This window comes from Vigna unguiculata, chromosome 8 (assembly GCF_037176805.1).
Source record: "Vigna unguiculata cultivar grain cowpea cultivar isolate G323 ecotype 2 chromosome 8, ASM3717680v1, whole genome shotgun sequence".
NCBI lineage: Eukaryota > Viridiplantae > Streptophyta > Magnoliopsida > Fabales > Fabaceae > Vigna > Vigna unguiculata.
In genome coordinates, this window is record NC_140799.1 from 1,303,579 (window position 1) to 1,323,880 (window position 20,302).

Genomic DNA, 20,302 nt, shown 5'->3' on the forward strand with positions numbered 1-20,302 from the left:
TTCAGGATTTGGCAGATAAGGAATTTTACCAGCTTAAACCAAGACTCTCTCATCCCATAATCCTTCATCATCCTTTACAACAAAACGAGTTTTCTTGTAATCATAATTCATGCACAAATCTAATCCAAAGGATACAATTAATCAACCACCCAACCTATAAACACAATGTGTAAAGAAACCAAAACTTACCCTTTCGAAGTGACTTCACAGGCTAATGATCATGACACAAGAAAGGGTTCTTCCCTACAATCCTAATTAATTACCTCGTGGTCATCAAAAGAGCCCTTGCCATGCTCCTTCAGTTGTCACAAATCTTTCTCCAGTGTCCACCTCCTGCCACTTCCCTGACCTGAAACTAGAAGCCAAAAATCGAATTTGTCCACTGATGGGTCAAATAAATTAATTATACAGAATGATTGAAGGGAAAAGTCGAATTGGAGAAAAAAGAGAAGTGAAATATAAACCTAAAGCTATAAAGAGATGAAGAGCAACAAGAGATACCTCAAGAAAGACGACGCAACCTTCGACGACGACCTTCGACGACGACCTTCGACGGCGACGAGGCAACGGAGACCGAAAACTTCGGTGGTGGTTGAATCTCGGTGGTGATTGAATATCGATGGAGCTTGCGGAGCGAACGTGATTCAAGAGACTGAATGAGATTCAAGATAAATGAAAACAGTTCAGTGTACTGCTCTAAACAATTAACTGTTTGCAGTACAAATTTTTAAACTTTAACTTAAACAATAGTACAGTTTAATTTTACTATTAATAATTTAGTTTTTTTTTTAAATAGTATAGTTAACTTAAGTTTTGTACAATACAGTTATTTTTGCCCAGCCCTATACATCGCAGCCTCCCCGCCAACATCACGATCACCAAGAGTCTCCACATCTGCTTACACTAAGGATTTGGTTATCATCGCAAAAGGAAAAAGCCAAAGAAGAGAACAGACAAAGAGAAAGGGTAAGCTAGAGTAAAATATTTAACATGTTATTGAGCAAGCAGATTATAAAACAAGTTATAGACGAGTAAAGCCATAAGCACCCAAAACATGTGAAAGCAAACAATTAAAGGACTCGCTAACTCAATATCCGGATCATACTCTTGATATAGAATTCTAAAGGAAGTATGCACCTGTGCTGGTTTCTAAACTCTGCAAAGTCTAAACACAAGGGGTTATCACCCAACCACACATAAGTTAATCCTCTAATGTCTTGGGCCCAATATGTTCCAAGACTAGGAACTCCTGCCACTCTCACCATATAAATTATTAGAGTTTAGGATACCTTCCTTTATCTAGACATATCCTATGTCAAGGTATACACTAACCACCATCACCAAGAGTTTCCCTTGAAACTCTTTTACCAACAAAATCCACATGCCATATCAAGCATTCAACTCTCATGCCAAACCACCACCAACCATACTGTTATGTTTTCCATTTCATACACAACATAATAAGATCTCATTCAATCTCATGCTTTATAAATGCATACCAATGTCCAACCCAACCAAGTCATGACTCATTATATAACAACACATTATGCAAACAATTTGGGATCTTAGAAATAAAACTGCAGTTTTTGTAAAGCTCCAAAAAATGTGTATTTATATTCAAATTAAAGATTATTGAATCAAGAACCAAATGCAACAAGAACCAACTTAATTGAATAACTATAGAGAAAGGTATGCATCAAACAAGCAATGAAGGTCAATGTTGTCAACAACTAAACTACAGGGACCTTGCGATAAAAACTGCTCTCACTACAGAGCTCCGATTCAAGATCCGACTAGCCAAAGTCAAGAACTAGGTGTTAAGGATCAACTGTTAAACTTTCAGCGACCAAGTCACTCGCCCAACGACCACCCAACGTTTCCAGAATACGAGAAACAACGTCAAATATCACAGTTTCATGAATATTTGAACCCTTAACTCAGAAATATACCAAAAACTAATGTTTTCCCCAATCTTATCTAATATTTCACAAAACACTAATCAAACTTAGCCAAACAAAATAGGAACAACTACCACAAGTAAAACCCTAGCTTCCCTTACCTGCTTAGATGCTAGCAAACGCAACCAGCTGCGAAACCAAGGAGTAACACAATTCTTAGAATCAAACAGTGAGCTGAAAATAGGAACACCAGGATAAAACAAACCCCAAACGGTAAAAACGAGGAGAAAAGACCAAGGAGTTTCAAAGTTCGACTTTCGACTTACTTAGGGTAAAACGAATTTTGCTAGCTCAAAAATGGAAGGTTTCCTGTACCCTAGCAGAGCTCTCAAATGCTACAAAGGAAGGGAAGAAACTATTTTTTGAAAATAAGACAAGTGAAACATTAGGACTGTAAAGGAGGTCTTGGGAGTCCCCAAAGTGAGCTGACTCTAGGCCTTCGAATAGACAAGGCTCAAACTCCTCTTAACACAGAAATTAATTAAAAGGGATTTCACACATACAATCCGAAATATATATATATATATATATATATATATATATATATATATATATATATATAATATGAAGAAATACTCTCGGAAGTCAATTTTTACTTTTATCACACACAACATGGAAATGAGAAAAACATTTTTTTTTTTATATCGGAAGTAGAGGAGAAAAGTTTTGGAGGTGCAGGAAGAAACCGGGTAGTCTCAATCTTTATGTTGGGCCAGTCTAATGTATGGTAGCCCATTGGATTTATGGACTAAACAGTCAAACGTGGGTTTACTTGTCCAACAATGAAGGCACGGGGCGAGAGGAGAGAGAGTAAGAGTTCTTGAGAAAGAAGCAAGGTGTTGCAATAAAGAGAGAGTGAAGAACAAGAGGTTTTGGTTTTGATTTTGAATCGACAATGTTCAGAAATCAGTACGACACGGACGTGACGACATGGAGCCCGGCGGGGCGGCTGTTCCAGGTGGAGTACGCGATGGAGGCGGTGAAGCAGGGCTCGGCGGCGATCGGTCTCCGATCCAAGACGCACGTGGTTCTCGCATGCGTCAACAAGGCCAACTCCGAACTCTCTTCTCATCAGAAGAAGATCTTCAAGGTCGACAACCACATCGGCGTCGCCATCGCCGGCCTCACTGCCGATGGCCGCGTCCTTTCCCGATACATGCGATCCGAGTGCATCAACTATAACTACACCTACGAGTCCCCTCTCCCTGTCGGCAGACTTGTCGTTCAACTCGCCGACAAGGCACAGGTCCTCATTCCCTTCCCTTCCCTTCCACTTAGGGTTTGGTTTTCTTCAGTAATTTCTATCTCTGTGAGAATGAAACTACTCTTCTAGGGTTTGCTTTTCTTCAATAATTACTATCTATGTGAGAATTGAAGCGACTCTTCTAGAGTTTCGCTGTTTAATTTCGATTTTAGGTCGTGGGATTAAACTGGTGAATTGCGTTTGTTGAATGCGATTAAACTGCAAATGTCTGTTAGTGTCATCGTCTTTTTTTTTCTTCATTACTCTTTTGTTTCGATTGTTCCGAAACTGATGGTGATTCGTTGTGTAAACTATAACTTACTGTTTATAGCGAGTTTCTTTTCTTATGTTTATGGTGTGTAGTATAAACTATCTGATTTTTGTTATAATGATAATATTTAAAATAGTCGCCTTCCTGCTATCTTGCTATAGCATCTTCAAATTTTGTTATGTGTGCTGCTATTTGAGATTGTTACTTTTGCGTGGTAGAGGCTTTGGGTTCTATTTCTGTTGGAAACTTAAGTAGCACACAGTACCACCGAGGTTTCTGCCTATTGTGTGAACGATGATAGTATTCATGTTTACATCGTTGCAAATTATGCAGTCGTGTCATAGTTATTCATGTTTATAAACTCTGCTTAACTTCAGAACACTATCCCTCAAAGGTTTCTATCTTCTTTGTCTATCAAAGATTAGATCCTTCCCTAAGTATAGGTGTGTCTGCCTCTAGTCTCCGCAACCCCCAAATCCCTTTAAGATGGTGGTACGTTGGCTGCACTGTTTGTGCCGAACGATTCAGGGGTCATGTGCCTCGCTTCCTATATTTGCAGCTAGCGGAAAGTTCAACAAGAAGCACCAATCTAGGAGTCCACCTAAGCTCAGGGTATTCTCGGTTTAACACCCAGAGCACAGCCCCGAGAGGTTGTGAATCTAAACCACACAATGTCGGTACCCGAGCACAGCGATCTTAATGTTGATTTGCTCCCACAGGACAGTCCAGTTATTGTATTTGAGATTTTTGTTTGGTAGAAACTTTGGGTTCTATTACTGTTGGAAATTTAAGTAGCACACAGTACCATTGAGATTTCTGTGTGAAGGATTATAATATTCATGTTTGCATCATTGCAAGTTATGCAGCCGTGTCATATTTATTCTGTTATGCAAAATCTGTGTTGAGAAGAAGGCTGTATTATGAAGTAGAAAACAAATTATTGTGATGTTCAAGTTGTCATAATTTTTACGTAAAAGACCTAGTTGAATTAGGTTTAAGCTGTCAATGTAAAAGAAGAACTTGGATTTTACTTACTGTGGTGGAAGAATCTTTCTGTACATAGAGATAGAAAATCTATTGAACATTTTTTTTAGGAGAAGTAACCCTCCCCCTCTTTTTTCAGGCTCTTGAATGTAGCTGCATTATTAGAATTTTGCCTGTTTAGTTCACAATCAACAAAATATTGGAATTGGATTAGCTAATAAACATTTGGTTTGGAGGAAACTTTTCCATAAGCACTTATAGGAGAGAAAAATTAAGAAGGAAAAAAGTAGTTTCCCCATAAGCTTAAAGTAGCTTATGCATTGGTTAAAAATCAAATTTTGGAAAAGTTAATAGGAAACAAATTCTAGAAATTAGTTCCATGTATAAACTAATTTTAATTTGTAAAGAAGCAGAATTCATTTTTCCTCATCTTTTCTCTTTTAGAGGTGTTTGAGTGAAGTTTATCCAAACATGTTATTTCTATTATATGCGGTTATACTTGTGTAATTTGTGCTTTAGTCATAAGAAGTTGAATAAATAGTGTATGGGTTTGAACTGTAAAGATATTTTTCTAATCGGTGTTCGTGATGCAATTTTGAGTTGCAGGTTTGCACGCAACGGTCATGGAAACGTCCTTATGGGGTTGGCCTCCTGGTAGCTGGATTAGATGAATCAGGAGCTCACCTCTATTACAACTGTCCCAGTGGAAACTATTTTGAATATCAGGCTTTTGCTATTGGATCTCGCTCTCAAGCTGCAAAGACATATTTGGAACGCAGGTTTGATAACTTCATGGGCTCTTCTCGAGAAGATCTGATCAAAGATGCACTTATCGCAACTAGGGAGTCCTTGCAAGGTGAAAAACTGAGGAGTTCTGTATGCACTATTGCTGTGGTTGGAGTTGGTGAACCATTCCACATTTTAGATCAAGAAACTGTTCAACAGCTGATTGATACTTTTGAGATTGTGAAGGAGGATGAACCTCCAGCTGAAGAAGCTCAGCCAGCAACCGAGCAGGATGCTCCCACCGACCAGGCTTCTGGTGCAGATCAAGGTGCTGCTGGAGGAGACCAAGGTGGTTCTCCAATGGAAATTTGATAATTTAAAATCAATTTCTAGAGGTGTTGAATACCAATATTTAAAAATATGAGTAGGTTTCATATTGTTTGTGTCATGGAAGAAGACCTTGATGGATTTTCTTTCGTTAATCTGTTTGCTTCTGCAATTCATCCCTCACTGTAAACGATTTAATTGCTGTTTCATGACAATTTGCAACAATTTTCTGAAAGTCTGGCTGAAAAAATGTTGGATAAAACTTTTTAAACTTAATTATTTAAGAAATGTTTTATAACCCTTTTAGGTTCATTTTAATGGTTAAAATTTGTTAAAAATCACTACTTTTGCTACACTTTTTTTATTTGAAGACAGTTTCAAGTTTTGTGTTTTTTTAAATTAATTTTATGGATTGCGAAATTAGAAAATGAATTAAGAAATGTAGTGTTATCTCTCTTTTAATTATTTCAGGAGTGACATTACTTTTCAATTTGTTGAGTAAAATTTGTGTGTATTCAGTTAGAGGTTTTTTAATGTTTGAGCAACTCTTTTCTCACTCGAGCACTTCTTTTTTAACAAAAAACCTGAGTACAGTTTTGTTTATTTTTGGGGGCTTCTTCATGTACTCCATTGTCTTCCTGCACCTCCAAATCTTTTATAATAACACAACTGTTACTTGTTCGGGGAAACCAAATAAAAAAGTTCTATTTCATTGTTCAAAATGTTGGTATTGCCATTAAGCTAAATAGGGATTCATGTAATTAATACCATATAGTAAGCCAAGACTGTAGTTGTTTCACTCGTAATTGTCGGTAAAACAATTCATACAAAGGTTGCTGCAAAGGTTTTTTTTTTTTTTTTAAATGGTGTCATGTTAATCATAGTTCTTATTTATTTGTTTAATTTATTTGTTTATTATGGAGTATATAAAGTTTGAACAAGTAATCCAAGTTCCACAGTCTACGTGCACTTGAAATTAATTATTTGAATTTTGTGAAAGTCTGAAATCATCCTTGTTGTTCATGTCTAGTTGAAATAAATAATAAATTATGTATAATACACCTTTCTATATGAACCATGATGCAGTGAACTACTTAGATGGAACTTTTTTTTATTAATCATATTAAATGGTGACTTTTTTTTTAACCTATTAAATTACTTGATGGAACTTAGATACTAAAATCGAGCGACCACCGTAAGCCATGGCTCTGTATGTATAATACTACATATTCAAAAATAATTTAAGAAATTTATGACTACTATTGGGTTAATTTAAGTCAATACTACAATACAACTACTAGTTTTTTGAGGTTTATAAGAAAATAGCCTTTTGAACATGCTTATACATTAGTCTGGATGTTTCAACAAGTTATATCATTCTTAGAAGAGGTTTATGATGGATGGATAAATAGATCAAATTTAACTTTTTATTTTTAAAGAAGACCTGTTAATTTCCATCATAATGGCACACTAAAGATTCTCCATGTCTTTATGAACAATTGAATCCATTTGAGACATTGGTTTTCTCAAATTCAGTTCATAAAAAAAACAAGAATTTTATTGACTTACCGGTTATAAGGTTACTTGATGGTAAAATTAGAATTAATAATATGGTGAAATATGTTTTTGGTCTTTCCAATTTCAGTGAAATTTGGAATTAATCTCTCTTCAAACTTTTTTACCAATTTAGTCCTTCATTTTTAATAATGCATGAATTTAGTCCTTTTAACCAAATTATGTTAAATTTATTTAACGTTTCAAGAACATTTCATGATAGTATTTGAATTGTTTATACAGTTTTATTTAAGAAAATCATAACAACCATAAGTGTGGCATGTTTTAGATTGAGCTAAAATGGTAATCCTGCTTGCATGAACCTGAAGTGTAGTTGTGTTTGTGTAGAACTTGTTTAGGCTTGCTTGCATGCATTAATGAAAGCATTCCACAACTGGAACAATAATACAATTGCTGCCATTTTCTGACGAGAGATGAAATGTAAAGGAAAAAAAGAAGAAAAGAAAAGGAAGAAGTTTGTGTTCATTTGGCAGTATTTGGCGTGAGAAGATTCATGATCTGCATGTGTTTGTTCATCCAATGAAGATTCTCCAATGTGAGTTCACCCCCAAGAGAACGTACAACAGACCCACCACTGCATGCCCCCACTTGGCAGCACTGTTCAAGTGTCATTCCTTTGATCACTCCATACAAAAACCCACTTGCAAACAGATCCCCAGCTCCTGTTGCATCTTTTGCCTTTGCTTCTCCTATGGCTGGAACACGTGCAATCTGACACATTCAAACACAACTAAGACTTACTTTAAATTTAACTCAATCTTTAAAATCGGTTATGATCCGACAATGACTTGATAGCAAATAGAACAATAAACCTAATAATTATTAAACTTCATTACAATAGATTCTAATTTTGATATCATGTTAAGAAATAAACTTGAAGTTTAATTTAACTTTACAAAACCAGCTTTAGGTTTACACCTACTTATATACCATAAATTGATCTTATCTTTGGTTGATATGGGATTTCCTACCTCCTTTCTTCCTAAGTTTTGCTTCAACAGATAATATCAAACACTTTCCTGCACTATACTTGTTCCATCCTCATATATCACTCATCAGAATTTCAAGTTTCAGTTTCACCAGTTAAGTTTAAATGATTCATTTTGGTATCTTAAAATTTCATTCATAGTCTCATACTAATTTGATCAGCTTAATAAAGATATAGTTAGGAATAAAGTGAAGTTTTCTAAATTTCACTCAGCTTTCTTCACTTACAGCTATTGGTTATTTTCCCTATGTAAGAGTTCACAATTTCCACTGGTGTCACTCATAATTTACAAACCTGGTTTCCATGTTTTGCAATGCATCCATCAGAACCAAGTGTTACTACTGCCCATTGGCAGCACTTGGCAAGAAATTCTACTGCAGCTTCTGGATCAGCATTTTGTTCACCCCTGAATTAATCCATTGTGTAATAAAGTGACAGAATTTATATATATATATATATATAAAAAAAAATATAAAAAAAAAAAAACAGAAGATTACTTATTAAGTGAAACTAAGACAACGAAAATGCAAATGACAGTTACCTTAGAAGCTCTGTTGCCTCATCCTCATTGGCAAAACAAAGGTCAATGTTCCCAGACTCCAGTAGCTTCAGAAGTGGTTGTTTGAAATTCCTTACCATCTAGCCAAAATAAAGACACCATATAAGATTAAATTTACATAGCTGATGCCTAGAAAACCATATTTTCATTAATTTTTAAATTTCCTACCTAATAACTTGTTTGCACAAACATGAAATGAAACATGATATCATAGTTCTTAATTGTTGATGCAGATGGTAAGGGAATTTTGAGTTGCGTAGAATAAATACCTCAAAACTGGCCAAATCCAAAGAAACAAGAAGACCTTCCTGCTTTGCTAAAAGAATGGCTTCTTGAATCACTTCCAAATTTAGTATAGCATATCTTAACACCAACCACTGAAATTTTAATATACAGAAAACTAAGTTAAAGTGAATAATGCAGAGTATCAAATATAAGGCAAATTCACTCTCATCCTATGATCCATTCTGGTGGAATTTACATTGCATGAACAATTAGTTCAGTCCTAGAAGAAACTGATGAATGTAATCCCTATCATGACAACAAGAATCAGATCAAAATGAAACATTAAGTATTCTGAATAACACCAAAATGTTAAGCATCCATAATAGTTCAATCAATTGACAAAGACAACAACCTTGGAGCCTTTAAAATCCTCTTTAGTCAACTCTTCCGCCTGCAAGAAAAAAAGCAGAGTAATTGTCAAACTTTACACAATTTAGTTGATGGCTATTTTAGTTTCAACCTGAACTAAATGCATGTATATTTGAGACACACACACACACACACAATGGAGTCATGTACCTGAACTTTCACAGCATTAGAGAGACAGGGTCGCATGGTACGGTTTCCCAAATCATCAACCAAACAAACACACTGTGACAGATAGATAGCTAAGCTGTTACATTTCTACTTTTGTACAAAACATTTACTGATACAATTGACTTTATGACAAACTTTGATATCGATCCTTGAAAAAAACAATTCAACAACACCAAAAACATTTAAGAAAATGTTTCTTCTAAGTTTTAACCAAACCTGTGCTGTATGTCCTTTCTTCTTCCTGAGTCTAGAGAGGTCAACTCCATTGAAATTCATGTTATGGACAAACAACACTCCTTGTTCATCATCTCCACAAGCCCCAATAATTCCGCTAGAAATCCCAAACCCACTTCTCAGCCCTCGAACCGTGTTTGCAACACTGCCTCCAGCCAAGGTCTTAACATATGCAGAATCATCATCATCATCATCATCATCATGGCATGAGAGAACATGGATTTTCACCTCCCTCAGTATATTTTTTCAAGCTCTTCAAGCTCAACCTACCATCATGAAACAGATTTTACCAAACAATTCAACACCCACGTCATGTTATGAAGGATCACAACATTGCTTCCATATACAGAATAATTTAACACAAAAAGGCTATGCTTTGAAAATGAAACCATAGAAAAAGAGAAGATTGTAAGAACCCACCTAGTGAAAGTGATAATAAAAGCGAAAAAAGTTAAGAGTGAGAGTGAGGAAATGAAAAGGAAGAAAATTTGTGATGAGGGGTGTGTGAGTAGTAGTAATACAGGTATGGAGCCTCCATGTTCACCGGAAATTTGATGAAGCAAGGACCAATCCACTCTTGCCACGTGGTCAACCAGGGCTGAGGGTTGCAGTCCCACAACAATGGGTGCCTCTGCAACTGCAACCTCCTTCTTCAACAATGCTTCTGCTCCCATCTTTCTTCTTCTCACTCTCACCACTCTTCTTCTTTAAGAATCAATTCTTCTTCTCTTCTCACCTTTTTCTGTATTCTTACACTCACTCCTCTATATTTATATATATAGATATCTCTCTATTTATATATATATATATATATATATATATATATATATATATATTTGTAATAAGCAATGGTACAGTAACAGCACGATGGCGCCGCAGCATTTTCCGGATATCGCGGTGTTCACTTTTGTTGTTTTGTCTGTATATTTTGTTGAGTCTTGTAATGCAATCTATGAAACATACTAAATTGTATTTTGGTAATGTTATTAAGGATGGTCTGCATGAAATGAAATATGAATGTGAAGAATGAAAATTAATTTCTTTCATGTGTTTATTTTAATTTATTTAGATTTTAAGACTAAATTTTGAAATGTTTATATATGTATAAGAAAAATTGAAAGAGAATTTTGACTTTTTTTTTTCAAAATAAGAAATCTCAAAAAGACTTTCGATTGTTTAAAAAGCAATAAGATAAACATAAAATAGAAGTAAAATATATTATAAAAAATAAAAAAGAGAACTTAGATTTGTTATAGAAAATTTGTTTCCAATATAGGCATCTTAGAGAAATTAAAGTCATTTTGCTATTGAAAGTGGATTTATGGAAACAATGCTCCTCAAAATATAGAGTTAAATGTCAAATCTTTAAAAGAATAAAGATAAAAATTATCGGTCATGGCATGGAAGTTATTAGTCACTTCGAATTTTATATATAGTTAGAATTTATGCTATTTGAATATTAGATTTATATTTTATAATAAAGATAAAAAGTTGTAAATATTTATGCAAAAATATATTTTATTTTATTTTTTAAAATCTATTTATTTATGTTAATAATTTATTTTACATTTATGATGCACGGATACGACACGTATCCAATATGTTAATACGTTTATTTTTAAAATAATAGGACACACGATACGTGATAGATACGTGATATATGAATATTGAGAAGTGAACAACAATTCTTAAAAACATAATAAATATATGATTGTTATTATGTGAATCCAAAATAAAACTATATGATTAAAGTTGTCAACATAAAAAATATAAATTATTGTTATCATAATAATACCATTAAAAGAAAATTCTTAAATAATAACTAATTTTAGTAACCAAAAACATGTTAGAGACGAATTTTCTAATTGAAGATCAATTTAGAAACCAATTATTTTGATAGCCAAAACCTGATTGTAAATGTTAGTAACCAATTTAGAAACCATTTATTTTGGTGATCGAAATCTTATAACTAATGTTAGTGACTAATTTATAAATCAATTCTTAATAGAAACTATTTTATAGTGACCAATTATAATTTTTTGGAACTATTTTAGTTGCTAATAATTTTTAGTTTGTGAATTGGTATTTAGATTGGTCATTATATAGTGACTAATTATTTTTTGCTACTAAAATTGGTCATCATTAAAAAAAAATCTTGTAATGTACTACGATTTTATAAAATAAATACTTCATTTATAAGTATCGATAAAATGATAAAATATTCTAAAATATTGGCACAAATATATAACCCAGGTTGAAGTGTCGATGGATCGTAGCTTTATATATTTTATTGTTTTGTTTTACTTTTTCTATTTGAGATAATGTCTTTATCTAGAGAATGTCTGAGTATTTCAATTTTATGAAAATTTGACATAGATATATGGGGAAGAATATAGCAGAGAGAATGAAATGTCTTTAAAGAAAGTATTTATCATCTTATTTTATAAAGAAGCATTATTTTTTTTCTTTTGAATTGTGAAGGGACCTTGTACATTTCTTTAATATAAATATATTTATTATGTAATTTCATCGGATAAAAATATTTCAGTGGTCTTAATATTTAAGATTTCACTACTTTTGAAACACAACAAACTTTTATACCTATCTTATATTAATTATTTCAAATTTAAAAGTTTATCTTTTAATATTTATCGTTAAATAACTTGTCAATTAGAGATAAAAATAATTTATTATATAAAAGAACGTAAGTTTTATCTAATAAATTAATTTTATGAAATAAAATGCTTAAATTTTAAAATCTACCTTTTAATATGATATTAAAATTATAAGTTAGAGTTTATCCTTATTAAATTTACTAATTATTAAATTGTATAAAAAATTTCACATCAATTACATATAAAATTAATTTATAAAATATAAATGAGTACAAACTATCTTATAAATTATCGATCTTATATAAGATTAAATTAGATTTAAGTTTCAAAATTCACTTTTTAATCATAATGTTACTTAAAATGATTTTTATATTTTAAATATTTGTATTAGACGTTAAAAGATATTTCTCTAATAGTTATGGGGAAATATAAGAAAGTATCAATTTGTCACACGTGATCATATTTGACAACACCCTTCAACGTAAGTAAACAACAACATTGATACCATTGTGATTATTGGTCGAAAAAAACATTATTTTCTGTGTGGTAATATAGTAGAATAAGTCAGCAGAAATCAAGGAACAATTTTTTTGCTTTTGTCCAAACTTTTTAGATTCCCATCAAATTGTGCCCAAATAACACAACAATATTTTATACACATTTAGAAAAATTTATTTAATTTTAACTAAGGAGCGTATTATTTATTATTGGATATTACGAAAAGATTAGTTCATTGTTATAGACTTTAATGATTAAGCTTTAGCATTTAGTGAAAAGTGATGAATAACTCCTTTTAGCCTTTGACTATAGGAATTTGGCACATGGCTCCTATTCATCAATACAAAAAAAAGAAATGAGCATTGAGTAGGAAATGTTCCACTTTCTAATATCTATGCATAAAGAAATGGAATGAGTTTCTTTTTCTCTTCTTGGAAGTAAATTAAGACAATTATTCAGTGCCTTTTTTATACTTTAGGCATTAACAAATGTTTGCTTGGTCAGCATTTTGTGGACAATGGCGTTTTCTTTGGCTAAAAAATGAGTGTGTGAAGTGTGAATTCCATTGTTGCATGAACTTCTAATGGCGTTGTTGAGATCCACTTCGGCTTCCATCATTGGTCAATATTGTTAGGGAAAAATCTCCCACTACGACGCACCTAAGAAGAAACGGGGTGCAATGCTTGCGTCGGGCCCATTGGACCTGCTTAGATTGTCGTGCTCGTTTGATCTATATAAAATTTTGGGCATGTTTGGTTTATCTGGATCGTTGTATTTGTTCATTCCATTTGAGTTTTTGACATGTTTGACCCGTTCAAGTTGTTGTGCCCGATAGACCAATCTGGGTCGTCGAGTCTGTCAGGCTTGTCTGGTCATCGTTTATATTAAGATCGTCAGACCCATTCGAACCATTCGAGTTGTTAGACTCATCCGACTTGTTTCAATCGTCGAGCCTGTTCGAGTCTTCGGACCCGTTCGAAATCATCGAGCTCGTTTGTCTCGTTCAGGTCGTCGGATCCCTCCGTTCTTTCCAGGTCATCAGTTATATCAGGATCGTCAGACCCATTTGAACCATCCGAGTTGTTGGACTCACTCGGCTTCGATCGTCAAGCCCATTCAAGTCTTCAGACCCATCCGAAATCATCGAGCTCGTCTGTCCCGTTCAAGTCGTCGGGCCCCTCCGTTCTTCCCGGGTCATCGGGCACGCTTGACCTGTGTGGGTCATCAAGCCCATCTAACCCGTCAAGGCCGTGTCGACGACCGAGTCAACTCGGGCTGACGTCCTAGACAGACCCTAAGATGAGGACGAAAAATTTAATAATATATTTTTCATATTTAAGAAAATAGCTCATGGGTTGACCCTGAATTTTTGTAGATTTTTTTATTTTGTAAACTTTTTTGATTAGAGCTTTCTTGCTTTATAAACTTTTTTTACCCTAATTTACATGGATCGTACCAAATTAACACCTCTAATTCCACATTTTCATATTCACCTCCATTAAAAGATGTTTTTTTACTCACCTAAACAAAAATGTGATGAAAATTTGTGTAGACAAAATTTAAAGAATTTGAAAGTGGAATCACTTTATGGATATGGGGTGGTGAGTGGTGTGTTATACTTGTGCAAAATCCAGTTTAGGAGGATAAGCAGGCATGGGATGAATGATTAATAAACCGAAATGGTATGAATCATTTTGTCTCAATGATTTTACTTAAGATTCGTGCCACATCTCTTAAACCTACTTTTTGGATTCTTCCACACTACTTTTATTCTAAAAAATAAAAAAATAAAAAAATAAGACACTGAAATAGAAATGTACCACTGCTACAGTGTTGCTGCGTCACGCTGCGCCGGAAAACAAATTATTAATTAATTTCATGATGAATATGTAGAAATAATTTGTTAATTTTAGTATATAAATTTTTGTTTTTGTTAACTTTTTTTAAAATGGGTTAAAGTAATTGAAGAAATGTATGATATTTGATAATTATTATGTTTGTTTATTAAAAAAAATTAACCTTCATACTTAATTAATTAATTTGTCACTTAGACAATTAAACTTAAATTATATAAGTGAGTTTGGGATAATTGATCATTTTGCACCACAATAAAATAAATTTTAGTTATCAAAATAAAATTAAAAAATATAAAATATAAAACAATAGATATAACTATAAATAAAATAAATGTTATTTATTAAAATAGAAAATATTACAAGTTGCAATGTAAAAAAATATTATGTAAAAGTAATTATTGAAATGATATAAGAGTAAATATTCAAATTTAAAAAAAAAATAGTTACTAAAAATAAAAAATAAAAATTCTAAAAAATAATAATTAAGAGGATAAAACTAAAAAAAATACAAAAAAATACAAAAAAAGTGTATTATCTTTATTTTTACTATTTTTTTAAATATAGATGATATTATATTAGTAAATAAAATTATATATTGTAATATTATTAAGTTATATATATATATATATATATATATATGTGTGTGTGTGTGTGTGTGTGTGTGTGTGTGTGTGTGTGTGTGTGTGTGTGTGTGTGTGTGTGTGTGTGTGTGTGTGTGTGTGTGTGTGTGTGTGTGTGTGTGTGTGTGTGTGTGTGTGTGTGTGTGTGTGTGTGTGTGTGTGTGTGTGTGTGTGTGTGTGTGTGTGTGTGTGTGTGTGTGTGTGTGTGTGTGTGTGTGTGTGTGTGTGTGTGTGTGTGTGTGTGTGTGTGTGTGTGTGTGTGTGTGTGTGTGTGTGTGTGTGTGTGTGTGTGTGTGTGTGTGTGTGTGTGTGTGTGTGTGTGTGTGTGTGTGTGTGTGTGTGTGTGTGTGTGTGTGTGTGTGTGTGTGTGTGTTTGTGTGTGTGCAATATTTATATATATGTGTAATTTGTTAGCTCTCCTTATCTGTTTGTGTTTGGCGATGATCGTGTACGCGGTACACGGGAGTAGATGTTATTTCAGGTGAATCTGGTGAGGCCTAGAGACGAAGCGAGGCTAGTTTTGGGAGAAGATTTTCTTTCAGAACTTTTATGAAGTTTTTATGCTTTCAAATAAATTGTAATTAGGAATATTCTGGACTTTTGGATAATTACAATCTTATTTATACTTATGAATTTTGGTTTATTGTGAAAGAAATAAAATTTTTAAAATTTCCCCCGTTTTGGGGAAATGATATTTCAGTAAATGCAGTTTAATTATATTTTCTCTATTTTAATATTTAAATCTGTAATATTCGGTCGGGATGTTACATCCTTCGCCCAAAACGCAGATCTCTCGCCTGGACGAGAACGCGAGCACAGTACATCAGGTTTTCCTCGAGAACTCGCTTGGGCGAGTCACTCTCGCCTGAGCGAGACCATGCGTCGCTCAAAGCAGGAGCCCTTCGCCTGAGCGAGACACTCGAGCAGAACCTGGGCGAGTCTCAGACACTCTCGCCTAGGTGAGACGAGCTCGCTTAGGCGAGAATGACAGTACTCACCACTGTTTCACGCATGCAGCAGGAACACACACAAGGGAACATACCAGATACAAACAAGACACTTCTCATACCACCAAAAACCTCATTCAGCATTCCAAAAGCATTCAGCAAACCAAAAACCAGGAGAAATATTCTAAACGATTAAAATACTAGCTTCCCTTACCTCTGTTTTGAGTACCAAAAGCAAACAGACCCTAACTAAGGGGATACCACAGCTCCAGGAACTCGAGTAGTGAGCTAAAACATGAAAACCAGGACAAAACGAGGTAAATAAATGGAACCCTAACTGACCAACATGCTCAAACAGTGTATAAAGGGGGGAAAAGCATATCTAAAACCCTAAGGCTCAACTTACTTGGAGACGGACGAGGTTTTGCTAGCTTGGAGACGTAAGAATGGTATGCCCTAGGAGAGCACCTTGCTGGAGATATGAGAAGGAGAGAAGAGAGAGCTATTTCTGAAAAGGAGACAAGAGATAATGAAAAAGCTGAGTGGGGTATTGAGATCCTACTGTAGGACTGGTCTTGGACCTACGAAAAGGCCAAGTCCAATGAGTTATAAACTGGAAAAAGGAGTTTACAAATATAATTTTAATATTTTTTACATATTTTAAATAAAATTATAATATTTTATTATTATTGCATAATTGTTGCAATGCTTTTTAGAATAAATCAAATCATAATGTGTGTCTTGAAAGTTCAAATTAAAATATGTCACACTAAATTAAATATTGTATCTATTAATATTTATTGAGTTATAGATATTTAATTATGAAATATTAATTCACTTAATTGTATTACTATTAATAATAATAAAATTAAAGCTTGGCACATAGCTTGACAATGTAGTGTACATCACGTGAATTCTTATTTTAATAATATATTTAAATTTATGATTTATTATTTATTATTAATTAACTAATATTATGAAATATTAATTCTTCAATTTAGGTAACGTATTTAACATATATTCATATCCAATATTCTAAAATACTTTATTATTATATATAAATGAAGTTTCTAATTTATTAAACAATAATACTTTTATAATAATAATTACTTATAATTTTTTATGTAATGATAATTATTTATAATTTTTTATATTGATAATTTTAACACTTATGATTAGAATTTGGATGCAAACGATAATAATAATACATTATGTTTTTTAAATTATTATACACTTTATAACATATAGATATCATATATTATATTGTATTATTTTTAAAATAAACATATCATGTTATATTGTATTATTTTTAAAATAAACATTTTATGTTATGTTATATTATATTATATTATTATTATTATTATTATTATTATTATATATATATATATATATATATATATTATATCCGATATTACATAAAGAAATCATAGTTAATATGAGTTGTGCTTGAAATTTATAGCAATATGTTTTTATCGTGTTTATTGATTTATTTGAAATTAAGAACAAGTTGGCATCTTAATGTGATTCATTATGTTTGAAAACGAGAAAGCAATCTAAAATGGGCTTGGCCCATAAACGACTTGAATGAAATGCTGGAACCATCTACCTTTCATATGCATGGACAACCCAAGCCCAAGCCCAATCAATCATTCAATTAAATCAGTGAACTAGCGTCATCATATAAACAAACTTATTAAGCTATAATAAAGATTATTTTATCACCACTCCTTCCTTGTAAATATTTATTTCATTCATACATGATATAACAATTTTACTAAAATATTAAATATAACTTCACAAATAATAATTAAGCCAACAATTTTTTTCCAAAAAAGAAGGAAAAATAAAAAATAAGGAAAGCATTATAAAATTTTGAAAACTAATTTTTTAACTATTAAATTTTGACAACTTTTTCTTACAATCTCAGATAACATCTTTTAAGTGATTTTTCATTTTTTTATTTTCTCATTCTCAATATTTCACATTTACTTAAAAGATAACATCTCATATTATAAAAAAAATTATCAAAATTTAGTAATTAAAATATATTGTCCTCAAAATTTGTAGAAAGATAACAAAAAAGTTATACAATATATATATATATATATATATATATATATATATATATATATATATATATATATATATATATATATATATATATATATATATATATATATATATATATATATATATATATATATACATCAGTAAATAATTAGCACATGAAAGTCATTCATTAATTGTTCAGATCATTCCAATTACCCTCTTCAAACAAACCACACGTTTCAACATCAGAAGTTCTTTCTCCATTTGTTGCCTTCAATTTTTCCAAACCAAACACACACACACGCACACCAAATTCTCTCATAACATATTCTTCACCCAAACATGAACAACAACACCAACTAAACCCACTAATAACATCATGTTATATATATATATATATATATATATATATATATATATATATATTATATAGTTTTTGATGCAGACACCAACACCAGTGAAGATATATATATATATATATATATATATTTTCCTCAAGCACTGATTCCATTTTGTGGGTTAAATTTTGATGATTCCATGTTAGCAACATGAAACTGTGATGTGTACTTGTATGATGCAGCTTCATTCACTGGAGGCTCATTCAGAAATGCCCAGCTACTCCTGGTCCACCTGCATGCATGCATGCATATACATGCACATATATTAAAACTATAATTAATTAACTAAATAACACTGCAAAACTAGTTGATTAATTAGTTTCTAAAATTATAATATTGCATTAGAAAAAGTTTATATTATTATTACCAGCCATTTTTCTCGATAAGCTGCTCCAAACTTGTATCAAAAAGGTCCTTATTTAAGTTTTCACGTACACGTGTCACTGGCATGCTCACTGATTTCTGAAACTTCTTCTCAGACTCTGCGTTGTTCTTCCTCACCTGTTCATTCTGCATCACAAAAATCACAAACCAGAAAAGAGTTTAACAGAGATCTACAAAAATTAGCGTTAACTGATATGATCATGCAGTTTAAAGTTTATAATCGTAAAAAGTTTCTTTATCTGATAAATACATTAAACAAAAATTTAAGCAGAAGACAGAGATATATAATCAATGTTATTTAAGGCACAAGTTTCAGATTTTGAAAACCTGAACAGTGTATGGTGAAGTGGAAATAGCAGTGAGGTGTTCTTCCTCTATCTTCTTCTTTGATTTCCAGAAAGCGTTAATCTCATCTTTGGTCAGTGAACGGTTCCTCTTAAGTGTGGCTGAAACATTCAAAAACCTTAATTAACATCATTCAAATGAAAAAAAATAAAAATTATTGATCTTTGTTTAACTTAATCTGACACGAAATCAAAGATCGAAGTATAATTTACCTGACTTAGGATCCACATGGTTAGAGTCCCATCCTGCCATAAGAGAACCCATTGTGTTGTGAAACTGTGAGTAAAAACCAGTGTCTTAATGTCTATAAGGATAATTAACCTACTTGCTCATCATCACAGGTTTGTAATATTTTTATATTGTTGTCGATGACAGTGATGAGATGTTTCTTTTTCCTTTGTTCTTATCTCTTGTTGATTTTTTTAGGCGTGATGAGAAAGATGAAGTGGGTCCCACATCGTATATAGTACCACTGATCCTATGATTCCGATGAATAAAGTAAATGAATGTTCTGGGCTTCAATTAATGTCGCCCACAGAATAGAAGACAAGGTCACGATATTAGCGCTAATGTTTTTGTTTTGATTAACCTTAAACTCAATAATACTCTGTTTTTTAACTGTTTTTTTTTCTTTCTTGTTTGGAACGGGTATTGGGGACACATGAAGCGTATACTGTGTTGTATTTTTCATTTTTTTTAATTCTGGAATATTCATAATTTTTAAGCTTTTATTTTCACAATAAAATATAATAAACTTTAGAGAAAAAAAAATGAATAAAATTGGATCAGGCATTGTCATGGATACATGAATCTGCACACACGACAAACAAATATTAATAATAACATATTTTTTATTGAAAAGATAATAAAACATTTTTCAATAAATTGAGAAGTATAAAAAGA

At 32.3% G+C, this 20,302-nt stretch overlaps 2 protein-coding genes and 1 pseudogene across 3 annotated transcripts; 1 reads left to right on the plus strand and 2 right to left on the minus strand.

Moving 5' to 3' along the window:
• Positions 1-2,735: 2,735 nt before the first annotated feature.
• On the plus strand, positions 2,736-5,744 carry LOC114195302 (proteasome subunit alpha type-1-A-like). Its single transcript, XM_028085720.2, has 2 exons — positions 2,736-3,204; positions 5,063-5,744. Exons 1-2 carry the CDS (start codon positions 2,854-2,856, stop codon positions 5,552-5,554), a joined length of 843 nt encoding a protein of 280 aa, XP_027941521.1. The 5' UTR covers positions 2,736-2,853; the 3' UTR covers positions 5,555-5,744.
• Positions 5,745-7,286: 1,542 nt separating this feature from the next.
• LOC114195303 (uncharacterized) lies at positions 7,287-10,442 on the minus strand (annotated as a pseudogene). The gene is made up of 8 exons (XR_014984058.1): positions 10,209-10,442; positions 9,670-9,953; positions 9,436-9,507; positions 9,269-9,307; positions 8,901-9,008; positions 8,614-8,711; positions 8,367-8,478; positions 7,287-7,795 (listed from the first exon to the last, which is right to left on the minus strand). The product of XR_014984058.1 is annotated as an uncharacterized LOC114195303 (transcript).
• Positions 10,443-18,455: 8,013 nt separating this feature from the next.
• Positions 18,456-19,917, minus strand: LOC114195304 (uncharacterized). The gene is made up of 4 exons (XM_028085722.2): positions 19,612-19,917; positions 19,382-19,500; positions 19,038-19,180; positions 18,456-18,902 (listed from the first exon to the last, which is right to left on the minus strand). The coding sequence occupies exons 1-4, from the start codon at positions 19,661-19,663 to the stop codon at positions 18,767-18,769; spliced, it is 450 nt and encodes a 149-aa protein (XP_027941523.1). The 5' UTR covers positions 19,664-19,917; the 3' UTR covers positions 18,456-18,766.
• Between the last annotated feature and the right edge of the window lie 385 nt (positions 19,918-20,302).

What these genes read in the sequence shown, in the direction of transcription:
- LOC114195302 (XM_028085720.2), top strand. Translation starts at nt 2,854, where the DNA reads ATGTTCAGAAATCAGTACGACACGGACGTGACGACATGGAGCCCGGCG. An exon ending in AACTCGCCGACAAGGCACAG is followed by an intron (nt 3,205 to 5,062) that starts GTCCTCATTCCC and finishes TTTGAGTTGCAG; the next exon opens with GTTTGCACGCAACGGTCATG.
- LOC114195304 (XM_028085722.2), bottom strand. Translation starts at nt 19,663, where the DNA reads ATGGGTTCTCTTATGGCAGGATGGGACTCTAACCATGTGGATCCTAAG. An exon ending in CTTCACCATACACTGTTCAG is followed by an intron (nt 19,181 to 19,381) that starts GTTTTCAAAATC and finishes TTTGTGATGCAG; the next exon opens with AATGAACAGGTGAGGAAGAA. An exon ending in CTTATCGAGAAAAATGGCTG is followed by an intron (nt 18,903 to 19,037) that starts GTAATAATAATA and finishes GCATGCATGCAG; the next exon opens with GTGGACCAGGAGTAGCTGGG.